Genomic DNA, 14256 nt, shown 5'->3' with positions numbered 1-14256 from the left:
TAATAAGTAACTGTGGTTCTTTGAAATGTGATGCAGATGTAAATTCCGCAACCCACTGTCTGTCCCCTCTGCATCAGAGTCTGATCTCTGGATGTTTGGTACGAAGGAACTAGGGGGCAAGGGGTTGAGGCTTTGCCGACTCCTGTTGCCAGGGGAAGAGCTATGAGCATGAGGAGCGAGCTCCGCCTCCTATGGTACTGGTAGGCAAAGTTCTTCAGCTCCGGAGCATTGGGTGTGCATGCACCGAAGTGGAATACACATTTGCATCACATCTCGAAGAACCACAGTTAAAGTAAGTAATTGTTTCTTCCATTCCAGATTCTGGAGGGGAGTATTCTCTAGTGGACACAGTCTAATAACCATTCATCCACCCTAGGTTTGACCCATTCCAACCTGTCCCAGTCCTGTCGTTTCCCCAACCCTGATTCCTTGTCCCAGTCCTATTCTCCTTGCCTGCCCAATCCCAGTCTCCACTCTTCAGGTTTGTCATCCAAGTTTCCTTGCCGAGCCAATCCTAGTCTCCCCCTCTGAATTCACTGTCAGAGTCCCAGTCTACCTACTCACTCAAGTCTCTCCTCTTTACCACACCCAGTCCTTTTCTCCTTGACCAGCCAGCCAGTCTGTTTTCTCACCCAGACTGTCCCAGTTGCTTCTTTTCCTCCTCAACTAGTTACCAGATCTAGTCTCCCTCCCAGGCTCCTCTTCCAGTCTGTGTCCTCATGCCAGTGCTTTGACCCAGTCCTCCTCTGGCTTTCCAGCTCCTTGTTAGATCTTACTGCCCTCCACCCCAGTTCTGCCCCACAATGATTCTAGTACAGTCTTGTTGCCAGTCAGTCCCAGTCTCCCCTCCTCCCCACACCTCCTCATCTGATCTGTGTTCTCTCTCACCACCAACCTCCACCAGCTGGCTCCCAGTCTCTTACCACCTCCTCATTTCCCTTACTGGTCCCAGCCTTTCCCACCCCATGGTTCCCAGTCTCCTTAACCCATCAGTCCCAGTTTTTCTCCCTCCTTCCACTGCCACTTCCAGTTTCAGTTTTACCAGACATCTTCTCCCGCTCCCTGGCTTTTGTCACTTCTGCATTCAAATCACATGGCTTCATCGATCATGTTTTCTGGGTGCCATCTGGGTGATCATTAGGAGCATTGAAGAGGAAGGATCCCTACTCTCTTTTTCAGCGCCTGGCAGCACCCTGGCCTGGTGCAGCTGGAAGCAGCCATTGAAAGGAAAGCCTGGCTTTGCCCTTGTAGCCCTGGGCTGGATGGCATAGGCTCAGTTGCTCTGGTGGGAAGGTGCATGTGCCCTCCAGTTGGCACTGAGAGCTGTGAGAGGTTTGAGTATGCTCAGTGAGGACAAAATTTTCAGAGATTTTTAGCAGCTAAAATCAAAGTATCTACTGAGCATGTGCAAACTGATTTTTTTTTCCATTGGCTTTTAATTTGACCAAATTTGGGTAGATTTTAACAAGAATGGTGAAAGACACAAAGGCCATCCTCTTTCAAATTTCAGGGTCACCAGTATTGCTTTAACATGGGCAAAACAACATATTTTCCCCTAACCTCATTCTTGGAAACAGCTGAACTGTTTTGGCTGAAATTTTCCAAAAAAATTCAGTAAGAGGCATGGTATGGTAATAGTCCAAATTATTCAAGTTTGACAAAGCTATAAGCAGTTGAAAATAGAGTCTTATAATGGGAACTGTGAGGAAACCTAACAATAGGGAGTGCTACCAGCACCGCCTATAATTAGGATATGCAGGAACAGTATAAGAAATTGGTTGATATTAATTGTTATTGTCTGCTTTACAGATAGCAGTGAGTCGTACCTAGTCTCTTCCCAACAGAGTGTCGACCAGCCTCTTTCTCCTATTTTGAGGATAGGCCATCTTTCATCTTCTGAGTCTGCTCCTTCCTCTCCAACCAGTCAGGGACAAAAGTTGAGGTAAGTATTGTAACACTATCTGCAGTTCTGAAAGATCATTTTAACCATTTCTTTTAGAGAAACTTATGCCTTATTGGTTAGGTCACATGATTACAGCCGTCTTTCACTGTGTATGAATTAGAGCTTTTCTGAAGATACCATGTGTTCAGGATTCTCACACTTGTGTCTAATGTCTCCAGTGTAAGCCATATGGAAACTCCCCCTAGTTCTTTAAATTTTTTGACTTCATGTCTATAGGCTGGCCAAAGGGCTCTGCCCTACTGCATCTAACTTCAGGTACTTCATAGGTATTCCAGAACATTCCAGTCAATTCCTCTCTGAGCAATAGTCATTAGTGAAGAAGTTACCCTGGAAACTGTCCAATGTTTCTAATTAAAATAGTTGCAGTTTTTTCTGCAGTAGCCCTTATTCAAGGACTGGATATTCTTGTTTTGTTGTCATCTGAATTTCAGTCAGTCTTGATCCTTATCTTTTTGACTTTTTGTAGCTCTGGGGGCTTAAAGGGAATCAGGTATTTATTTAATGTGGCAGATTATTATATGTCTGGATTAGTCTGCAAATTACATTCTGTTTTGGGAATGTCATTTTAATTGTAAGACTGTACTGTGCCTTTACTTTGGCACTGCAGCCTCCATCTTGAGTTGAAATGCCCAGGAGGTGTCAGGAGAAATCCTTGCATCTAGCAGTGGGCTAACAATGTAAAGCAATCCAGACTCCTTAACCTGGATAGTTTTCTATTCAGATGGAAGCATCCTAGAACAATGATCTGACTAAAGCCCAGGGGAACCAATTTTCCCAGTGTAGACTTCAGGTTGGTTGCAACTAAGCAATGAATCACCTGACGAGAGACTTGAAGATGTTCAGGAGGGGTGGGATTAGAAAGGGAGGCTTTTGCTGGCTTTATAGAAGAGACCTAGAACAAGAAGGCAAAATTAACCAGGAGGAGGAGTGGAGAGTCCTGGGACCTTGAAAGGACTCACCAAAACTGAGTAGTGAGGACATTGGACGGCAGGGTTTTGTGTGCTAGCAAAATTTTGCTAAATTATCTAAGTATGGACAGATCCTAATGTCATTAATGTCAATGGCAAAAATGGCCACTGATTCTAGTGGAACCAGGGTTTGGCACGAAGGCCTCAGTTCAGGAAAGCAACCTTTTTTCAGGAAAGCACTTAAGCATGAGGTAAAGGGGACTTAAACATGTGCTTAAAACTTTTCCTGTGTAGCCTGAACAATTGTTACTTTTCCATAGATCTCTTCTGCTTTGTCTGTGAGTAAAAGTGTATGTTTAGAAATTCTTTTGCAGAGTCTGAGTGTCCTCTGCTTTCACTAATGCATAGTCCCCAAAGAGCGAAACAGTAAATCAGAGGGTCCACAGCTTCATTGGAACTCTGGAGAGTCCGTGGAGCAAGTGGTGGGAGGGCCAGCACTAGTTTCAGGTACAACACAGTTGGACCATGGAGTCTCATCTCTCAGGATGTGGTACTGTCTGTACCCTGAGAGTGTTCCTCGAAGTCTAGAGCTTGAGACAGGGATGACCCAACCAGCCTAAAAGCATGTGGGATCCAGTAGTTCGATCCAAACACAGCAACCTGGTGAGCATCCACCAGGGGGAGCTCAAGTAGGGTTGTTATATTTAGACACTAGACCAGCAGTTCTCAAACTGTGGGTTGGGACCCCAGAGTGGGTCATAACCCCATTTTAATGGGGTCACCAGGGGTGGCATTAGACTTGCTGGGGTGGAAGCTGAAGCCTGAGCCCTACCCCCCAGGGCGGAAGCCAAAGCCCAAGGGTTTCAGCCCTAGGTGGTGGGGCTCAGGTTTCAGTCTTCCCCACCTGGGCTGAAGCCCTTGGCTTTGGCTTTGTCCCCCTGCCTGAGGTGGCGGGGCTCAGGTGGGCTCTGGCTTTGGTCCCCCCCTCCTGGGGTCATGTAGTAATTTTTGTTGTCAGAAGGGGATTGCAGAGCAATGAAGTTTGAGAACCCCTGCTCTAGACTTTGTCCCCTACGCACCAAATACTGGGTGATACTCTCCTATCAGTAATCTCTGCTGTCAGGAAAGATAATTTAGTTTTTCCTCTGAAGGCAGGCTCTGGAACTCGATCTTTGCATTCAACAAAGGTAGCTGCTAGTTTTCTTCTTTCAGAGTCAGGAACAGTCCTGGCTGAAAAGGATCTCCTCTCCACCCTCAGACCAGGTTTTTTTTTTTAAAGTCAGAACCTCTTGAGGAACAGGTTCTGTTCAAGCTTAGGCGCAACAAGAGTCTAATGAACTTCAGCATCATGCTGACTGACCTGAATATGGCTCCCAAAGCTGCTCTGGACTAGCATTAGACCATGAGTCTGTTCAGAGCTGATCACATAGAGAAACTAGATTATGTGCTTTGTTTTGCCAAGATAAGGTTTGTAGTGTAATGCAAATGTGGGACAATGGAGGAGGACCCCTTTCTAGCCCAGCTTAAATGCTTTTATTACCCTCTTTACATGTCAGAGTCTAATTTAAAGACTAATTCTAAGAAGTTCATTTAGCTTAGCTATTTTCAGCCTATCATAAACTGGCTGAAGGTACATTGTTTTTTTACAGCTCATTGTCATCAGCTTTATGTGGAGCTTGACAGTTTTGAAATTCCATTTAATAAACCCTCTGTTACGAGATATTAATGTGTTCCTGACAAGGCTGACAAAAGTGCCTATTGGCTCACTTAATCACAAGTTTTGTATGGGGGGATCATTTCCTGATGAAGGGAACACCAGCTCATAGAGTGAGTGAGCTTCAGGTTTTAGTAACTAACCCATGTTACACCATGTTTTACAAGGGCCAGGTTGTGTTATAAACTCATCAGTAGTTTCCATCCAAAGTGGTGGTAGAGTTTCTCATCCTTCCCATACCAGGAAGGCCCTTTGCATAAAGCTGAAGTTTAAAGGTCTTTGGGATTCTATTTGGAGCACACAAAAGACCTTAGAAAGACCACACTGATTCCTTGAGCGATGCTATATCTCCATGAAGACTCTGTCTGAAAGGTTATGTTGCTGTTTTTTTCACAGCTGTGACCTGGCTGACCTATCGTTAGGCTTGTGCTAGGTGAGGCAGAGCAACTTCCGCTGCCTGCTTCAACGAGGATTTCAGTCAGGATGTTAGGCAGGGCAGGTAGCCTCAGGTCATACTCCCCAAAGTTTCAATGCTAACATTCATTTTCTGAGGATGAGCTTCCCTTTGTTTCCCCATGCCAACAGAACTTGTTTTTGAAGTAGGGGAGCCCAAACTCGCATCACCTATTGGATTTTGGAGTTTGTTGTTTTGTCTTTTCAGGCTGTGTAAATGGGCAAATTTTTGAGTTAAAAAGTAACAAAACATCCCCACTGAATCTCTCATTCTTTCCTCTTTACCCCCCACCCCCCAAAAAAAACAAAAAAACAAAAAACCAGAACAGCACCAAAGCCTTCCTGACCAGGTCTGACCCTAGACCAAATAGCACCCCAGGCAAGGAGCATCTTTGGTGGCCCTCTCCCCCCACATTTATTAAACTTTTGAATACCTTATTTTTATTGCATTTGTAGCCCATTTTACGACTTGCATGCGTGATTTATCCCTATCATATAAGTTGATAAATTTGCACGCTAGGATCTGTAAATCTGTATTTATTCATGCCATGCATAAGCAAATAAAAAAATTGGTTTCATCTAAGCTTATAGAAACTTTTTCATTTTAAGAATAACTAACATCAAGAAACTGAACTGTGCACCAACATTGGGTGGACCAGTATTAAATAGTGTTAGAGTAGGTGTCAGCCTTAGAATGTTAACCCTAGTCCTTTAGTTCAAAGGGTCACTTTTCTCGCCTTTGCCCTTGTGAACTGAAGCACACCACCAGAGAGATCCAAAGATTGACCAATGGCATTTTCAAGCGATAAAGCAACGTTAGTTTCTTGCCAGCCATCATCGATAAAAGATATGTTTTAATGAGCCTGAGCTTCAAAAACCTGCGCTCACCACTCGCGACCAGCAGCATGAGCAGAATCCTCAACCTAGCCACATGTTAGGAAAAGTGTTGCTAACAACAAAAACAGCACCCTGAGCCCGGCACCCCCCAAGCCCAGTACCCCAGGCGGTCACCTGCCCCTAAATCAGGCCCTGTTCCTGACTCCATCTTGAGAAATCTCCTGGAGGTCAGTTACATTCAAAGAGTGAGAGTCCTGCATAGATGGTGTCTTGAAAGAAGGGACAATTACTTACCTTGTAATTCTATTTTTCTGAAAGATCATTCGCAGGATTGTCACTCACCCACCACCTAACCTCCAAGGCTGCTGTTGAAGAATAAGCAGTTGTAGGCTCAGGTTGCCATAGCAAGTGCTCATTTGTCCTTATTTTTTTCTGGAACAATCCACGCCTTTGTACTCATTTTAAATGAGATACAGATAATTTATTTTTTGTATTTTATGCAATTAGAGATTAGGGAGCTTTTGATTCTTGGTCTTGAAAAGAACTGGTTGGAATTTTCTGGGGCCTCTTAGGTAGGTGCATGCTTATCCTGGTGCCACAGTGTCTCACCTTCCACTATTCCATTCCATTCATTCATGCTGTCCCCACTATCTCACATGATAGACCTCACCAGTTGAGGGTTAAGTGCTGTTCATCTCTATGAGAATATTGTAAGAGAAAATGGCTATAGCATGCAACACAATTTTTTTTCTGAAGTACAGCAATAAATGTGTGGGCTTTTTCCAGCTGTTCACTCCAAGCATCAGGTAAATGTCACATAGTTGATAGGATTTAAATAGCTGGGTAAGGTTAGTAAGAGGGAAGGGGAGCTAACAAAAAAAAAAAAGAAACCATGATACTGCCTCCCAAGTTTGAAAATCTGGTGTATTTTCAGTAGAGTGGTCCATATTCTGTCCAGAACACCAGGGAGACAATCAAAAGAGAACACCTCATCCATCACTGGGAAAAATGTCTGTTCTCAAGACACCCGCACTACAGTTAGTTTCCTGTCCCAACCTGCGAGTGGGTGGGACGGAAGTGAATAAAAGCAACCCCTTCTTTCCCTTAGGAGAAAGGATTGCATTTCTAGTATTCTGGCTCTGTGGGAAGTATTGTTTTCTTTACGGTTATTCCCAAAATACATTGGTATCATCAGAATGACAGGGATGAGCCCTCTACTTGAGTGAGACCTTCCATCTCTCGCTCATCCTAGATATAGGCTTGATTACTGCAGCTTTAATGCTGATTCCTAAAAAATTTAAGGATTCAATACTTTGATTATAGGTTAGGCTGCCAGTTTTACTGTCCATAAAGCACCTTTATATAAATCTTTGTTTCTCAGAATAATAGTTTTTAAATCCATTTTTCTAATAATTTATTGTTGACTGAGAAACCATTAGCGGTTTTATGGAATGTTGTTGATACTGGATACAGTCCATATTCATCAACATTGCTGTGACAAAATGGTTTGTGAAAACCATTTGAGATTCATGCAGATAATTGCCTTAATGAGACAAACCTCTCTTACTTTTGTTTACTAAATCTGTCCCATTGAATTCCATGCTTTCCTAACACTTCTACAGGATATAACACTAGCAATATTATACAGAGTGGCATGTGTCCTTGTACGCTAGATAAATAATATATACCCAACAGACACAAATTTCTCTAAAGGAGAGATTCAAAACCATTTAATATAGATTATATACTGATTATACATTATCTAGATGATATAGTTCTAGAAATACCACTTATATTTGACCACAGTAGATGGTGTGTATAATTTACAGGGTTTTTTTGTGTATTGAGCCTCTCTTCTGAAATGGCAGAACCAACACTGCTAGGAGTATTTTTCCCTTAGGCTTCAATTTACATTAATTAAGGCTATCTCTTAGAGCCTGTACATTTTATGTATCCTCCTCTTTATCCTCACCCCATAAAAAACGTATTGCTTAGACTTTTCATAAACATTTTATATGTTTATGCTTATAGTGAAAGACTAATACAGCCAGGTGCTGACAAGCTTCTGTACATAGTGCTACAGGGCATCTCATTTGTGACCTGCAGGTCTCTTTCTACTTTCTGGATAAGAGATTGCTAGCTGTGTTACACTGGCTGTATTGTACTTGATACTGTTATAGACAAATCCCCAGAAGCAGTTAGAAAGAGACCACTAAACTCATTTTCCATAGGGCCAAAGAAGGATTGTAAAGTGTAGTTTCAGGGATGAAAGGCTATCTAATCTAACGGACTATCATGACATCAAAGCACTGGACACAAATTAAACTACAAAACTGAGTGTGGTTAAAAAGGCATAATTCTTAAACTCTCTTCTCATTGTATGTGTGATCCTTTTTGCCTTCTTTCTCGTTTTTTGTTTTCTCTTCCTGTTTTTAACTCATTTTCATAGTATATCTTTCTTTTTATATGTATTTCACTCTTCCCAATTGTGGCTATGTTTTGGGGAGAGACTGAAGGGAAAGGTCTTATCCAAGAGCTAAGTCTTGCATTCATACCTGACAGTGGTCAGGATTAGTTTACTGTATTTAAATTCCATATCCTGTAAATTCTGACTTATATGTTAGTTTACTTATGTGGTTTTACAGTTTTCTTAGTCCATAGCTACTCTTGGGTACTACAGACTATTGTCATATCTTTAACTGCTGATGTACTTGACGTTTTGGTTATTAAACCTTTTAATTTGTGTTCTCTTTCCTCCCCACTTTCAGTCTTCATGAACAGCAAGCTGATAATCAGGACTTCAATGACTCTTCAAAGCCAGAGAAGCTAGCATATGAGGACCTTGAAGAACATGATTCTTCTCTTAAATGTAAGCTTTAGTGTGTTTTTTTCAGACAGTTACTTAGTAAATTGAAAGAGTAGAAGTTCTTGTTATTTTGAAAATTATTTTCCTTAAGGTTAACCATTCCTTTCAACCTAAAATTAGCAAAGGGTTAGCAGGGGGTGCCTGAGGGATCCATATTAGAAACAAATGTTGTTTAATACATTATGATGGAGAAGTTGCAAGACCACAGTTTAGGTTATGTCAGAGATTTCAGTTTAAGCTTTTTAGATATTATTATTATTATTATTATTATTAAAATACTATGCAAGTAGAACTGTGCAACCTTAACTACAGTGACACAATGTTTGTGTGTGGAGAAGAAGGTGAATACTGAGGTATCAGAATTTGCAGATAACACAGTTGTTTAGGTTAATAAAGACTGGAGAAAACTGTTATTAAAGCTGCATGATTGGGTAGCAAATTAAACTCACTGTTGACAAATAGAAAGAAATGGAGGGAGAAGGACCACCAGTTAAAGGTAGAATACTTCTCAAACATATGGATGCAGAGATCAGCATTAGCTCCAGGTGTCTCACTGTCTCAATTCATGCGCAAAGGTAACAGTTCCCTACTTGTTTTCCTAGGTATCAACACAGTATTAAACTCTAAATAAAACATCTCTAAGGTTGTTCTGTTTACCATGGCAGACATGCTGGCTATGTTCAGTGATGAGTTGATGAAGTGGGTGACTGTTCTGTGGATTTTCCCCTTAGTATTAGTCATTTTAATCATCAGTTTTAATTCATTCCATTTAGTTTTCGTTTTACAATTTTTAAATACAGTAACTCCTGACTTAGTCATCCCAGTTAATGTTGTTTCATTGTCACACTGCTGATCAATTAGAGAACATGCTCATTTAAAGTTGTGCAATGCTCCCTTATAACGTTGTTTGGCAGCTGCCTGCTTTGTCCACTGCTTGCAGAACAGAAAGAGCAGCCCATTGGAGCTAGCTGGTGGGGGCTTGGAACCAGGGTGGACCGGCAGCCCTCATCAGCTCCTCTAAGTTACCTGTGCCGCAGCCACCCAGCAAGCTGTCAAAATTGCCGGGCAGTTCAGCTGTCCCTCCCCCCACTGCTATGTGCTGCTCCTGCCCTCTGCCTTGGAGCTGCTTCTGGGAACCTCCTGCTTGCTGTGCAGAGGTGGGGAAAGAGGGGTGCTAATGTCAGGGTGTCCCCCTCCCCCTGCTCCTGCCCCCCGCTCCTGTACCTTATCTCCACAGAGCATGGGGGGAGGGGAGGGACATGATGGGGCTCAGGATGGAGGGAGCTTGCTGGCAGCAGCTGCTGTCTCAACTTGCTGATCTACTTTAAAAGGCAACGTACTTAGAGTAGGGTCAGCATACTTAAAGGGGCAATGCGCTTCTCTCTCTCTCATATACACGGTGTGTGTCTCTGTCTCTGTCTGCCATGCTGTTTCCCCTCCCTCCATTCGTGCTGCCTTGTAGAGTGTGAGGCTACATTAACAACAATGTGTTAACCTTGAGGGCTCAGCCGAGTGCTAGTTCAGCATTTAGCAGTAAGGCATTCCCTGGGAAATATCCACCCTCTGATTCCACCACCTCAACCAAGCTTCACAATCATCTTTGCTGTGTACAGTATTCAATTGTTTGTTTAAAACTTATAGTGTGTGTGTGTGTGTGTGTGTGTGTGTGTGTGTGTGTGTCTATATATATATATATAGACACATATACACATAAAAAGAAAGTCTTTTGTCTGGCGAAAAAAATTTCCCTGGAAACTAACCTCTCCGCCCCCCCCCCCCCATTTACATTAATCCTTACGGGGAAATTGGATTCACTTAACATCATTTTGCTTAAAATAGCATTTTTCAGGAACATAACTATAACGTTAAGCGAGGAGTTACTGTAGATTATTTTACTGCAGCTTGCATTAGTTGAAATACTTCTACACTAGGTATTTCTGCTCATACAATTAGGATATGACATTTATTCATTTAAATTATTAAATTACTTAATTTTACAGTAGATACTTTTAGGAACTGATTCTAATTCACCTATTTTTTTTCCTTTATTTTACTGGATTTGAGAACAGACTGGGTGCTATGAGTAACTGGGAAAAGCAGGTGTCGCGCCTATATAGAATTAGCTAAATGCCTCATCATCCAATTAGTGATGCACATGAACAGAAGGGATAATTTAAGATATTTGTACCTAGAGCTGGGTTCTAAATTAACTGTACTGAAACTCAGTGCTGTGTTGGGTGTACCAGTGAACACCTCCATTGGCATGTGAGTGGAGGAAAACCAGCGCTATCAGAAAGGAGGAAGAGAGCAGAAAGAGAAGAAACATGAAAAGCATATGCCCTGACCTGCCCTTGCATGGGTACACCCCTTGTTCATTATTGATTTCTCTGTGGCACTAGTACAGTCATTTGACCCCTGTAAACTTCCTCTCAGGACACTTGCCAATAAATATCAGGCAGTCCTGGCTGCTTTTCCTAACTTTGTTTTGAGGGCCCTGCAGATCTCTCCAAACTGACAACACCTCTGACTTCTGGGTTTGAAAAACCACTAAACTTCTATTTAACCAGATTAAACGTAATAATAGTGTTCAGTAACCCTTGTACTTCTTACTCCATTAGGGCAGTGGTCCCCAAACTTTGGGGTGCATGCCCCTAGGGGAGTGCAGAGGAATGTTCAGGGGGACATGGCAGGTGTTGGTCCAGCCCCCGGGGGGACGGGGGTGGCGAGAACACCACCCAGCTCTGCTGCGCCTTAGGCCCGTTCCCAGCCGCACGTCCGTCTGCAGCTCCTGGACCTGGCTCCCGACCCTTGACCCCGACCGTGGCTCCTAACCGCGGTTCTGGCCCTGGCTCCAGTGTGTGTATATGTGTGTGGACAGATTCAATTACAGTTAAGGGGGATGGGGTGCATATAAAAAGTTTGAGGACCACTGTACTAGGGAAAGACTAATCTTACAAGAGCCTGGCAGTGTTTCCCTTCCTGATCAAAATCTACCTTTGCATCCCCCCCTGTGATCCTGCTCCCTCTCTCCCAAAAAAACAACCTTTTGAATTAACACCTCCCCGCCTCTCCCCCCCCCCATCCAATTCCAAACAAGCAATCTGAGAGGAGCTTCCACTAGGAGTGCAAACCTCTGTGCACCCAACAGCTTGTGGTCTCTTTGTCCTGTAACATACCTCATCATGCAATTTTGCTTAACACTTATCTGATAATATCTCATATCATACAATTTCAAGTTACCTCGTACCTTCTCCACAGCCTATACAAAGCAAAAAAGAATAAAAAAGGAAAAGGGGAAATACAGAAAGCGGGGAAGTAAATACTGAAGGAATAAAACAAAAGGAGAAGAGCAAAAATGGAGAGAGAAAAAGGAGGATGTAGCAACTATATCAGCACATGGTGCCAGGGGACATCAGGAGACAGGAAACGCCCATCTGACAGTCCATCCTAAAATGGGTTCCATCATTGATATAGATAATTACCATGACAGCACAGTTATTCCAAACTCATAGCAATAAAAACCTCTCTAGCACTCTCCACCCACTTGTAAGAATGAAGATACACACAGCGCAAGATAATTTTTTTTTACTTTCTAAATAGTGGTGTTGCTTTTTGGCTGCAAATAAAGATCATTCTTGCTGTACTAGTTAGTGTCTTATTTTGGTGAATACATACTGTTGATGTTCTAGTTCTCTGTTTCTTTGTGGATGACTGATTTTTAGAAGCTGGATCCAAGATATAGTAACCGAAGAACGACATTGATACTTCTTGCAGTGTGTTTTATGATTATACAAATATATGAACTCTGATACATTTATATGCATAGTTTATATGTATATGCACATTTTAGACTTCGATTGTTTAAAGACCTTTTCATTAATACTGTTTTCTGCTCATAGAATATTAGAAATGGTTTTGCTATTTTGTCATTGCTTTTGCCAGTCTGCACACATGAAATTCTGCTGTTTCAAGCATGGGGTATACAAAACAACATATTGATGATGATTGTTGATAATGACTACAAAATAAGTAATATTTGTGTTTCAGTAGCCATATCTTTAGTATTAATCGAAGTTATCATTTAAAACTAATTTAAAAGAAAACCAAAAAAATAAAACAGTTGCTTTTGAGTATGTTAATCATATGATGGGTTATCTGATCTACATGAACAAGAATGAAATTTGTGCGTCATTGTACACGAGGCTGGTGAATCAAGATTGGAAGTTTTTCTAAAGATATGCTTTAGGAATTATTTTGGGGGAAGTTCTAGTGCCTGTGTTATACAGGAGATTAGACTAGGTGATCTCAATGGTCCACTCTGGCCTCAGAATCTTATGAATACCTATTACTAAGGTTGCCTGAGACTTCCCACTATAAGATCTTGTTTTCAGTTGCTTATAACTTTGCTAAACTGTAACTATTTTGGAAGGAATTTTCCGTACGAGATGTGTGCTTCAGGAGGAAAAGTTTTTGGAAAATTGTCCCCTTGTGTGTATGCATTATGAGACAGTCTTAAATTATGTAATTACATTCTATTTTTTCCACAAGATGCCTGTCTCATTCAGTGCACCAGATAGATCTGCTCTGTGGATAGATCAGGGTTGTGTAGCAAAGAAGACTGTTGTGTGTTGGACCTCTGCCTCATTTGTTGCAGTAGTTGGAAGGTATGTAGTGAATGAGGCAGGGGATTGTAGGAAAAGAAAGGAAGGTCTTGTGATTAAGGCAGTTGAATTCCAGAGTTCCTATGTGATACTAGGCAAGTCACTTAAGTGACTCCCTGTCAAAAGTTTGGTTTATGTTCATCTTTTTCTCGCTACCTTACTTGAGACATTTGGATCTGACTTGCAGAAGTGCTGAACACACATTTGCAACTGAAGTCAATGAGAGCTGTGCTTGGAACATATAAAAAGCGATATAATGCTAAGTTCCATGAAAATCTAATGACCTAGGTGTCTCAAATTGGGCACCCAAAATTAGTGGATACTTCTGACTTTAATCTGTCTGTGCCTCAGTTTCCCATCTGTAAAATGGGGATAGCACCCCTTTACCTGACAATGGTCTTGTGAAAATGAATTCATTATTATTTGTGAAACATTCAGATACTATAGGAGTGAGCACCATTGAGAAGCCAATGAGGAAATAAATACGTATGTCTTCAGAGCAGGGTTTGAATAGTGTGTAGTAAATAAGGCCTGGGGCCATACATTGAACAATGAGGAGAAAACAACATATTGAATAGTTGCTCATTAAGTGAACACCATTCATCCTGAATGAGGTGGGTCCTGTGGACAAAATAGTATGTGATCGTGTAATTAAAGACTATCTCATAATGCATTACACACAAGTGTGACTAATTAAGGTTGAACAGGCATTCTGGCATTTCCTAACTTCTGAGTGCTTTTAATGTTGTTTTTTGTGAGTGGGGTGTGTGTGTGTGTGTGTGTGTGTGTGTAGAGAGAGAGAGAGAATGTGAAGGAAACCTTGTTTTTTACAGTTTGTGGCTATATTTATTTAT

General features: G+C 41.8%; 1 protein-coding gene across 5 annotated transcripts in view; it reads left to right on the top strand.

Annotated features, from left to right (window-relative positions):
• Positions 1–14256, top strand: part of OFD1 (OFD1 centriole and centriolar satellite protein) — a 61996-nt gene that overhangs the window by 31354 nt on the left and 16386 nt on the right. For all 5 annotated transcript variants that reach the window (XM_034756770.1, XM_034756754.1, XM_034756778.1 and 2 more), the window contains 2 exons: positions 1810–1942; positions 8644–8744. In XM_034756770.1, coding sequence (XP_034612661.1) covers positions 1810–1942; positions 8644–8744 — 234 coding nt within the window. The remainder of the gene's footprint in view (positions 1–1809; positions 1943–8643; positions 8745–14256) is intronic.

This window comes from Trachemys scripta, chromosome 1 (assembly GCF_013100865.1).
Source record: "Trachemys scripta elegans isolate TJP31775 chromosome 1, CAS_Tse_1.0, whole genome shotgun sequence".
Lineage (NCBI taxonomy): Eukaryota > Metazoa > Chordata > Testudines > Emydidae > Trachemys > Trachemys scripta.
The sequence above is the reverse complement of the archived record's forward strand: the minus strand, read 5'-3'. Positions and strand labels throughout refer to the sequence as shown.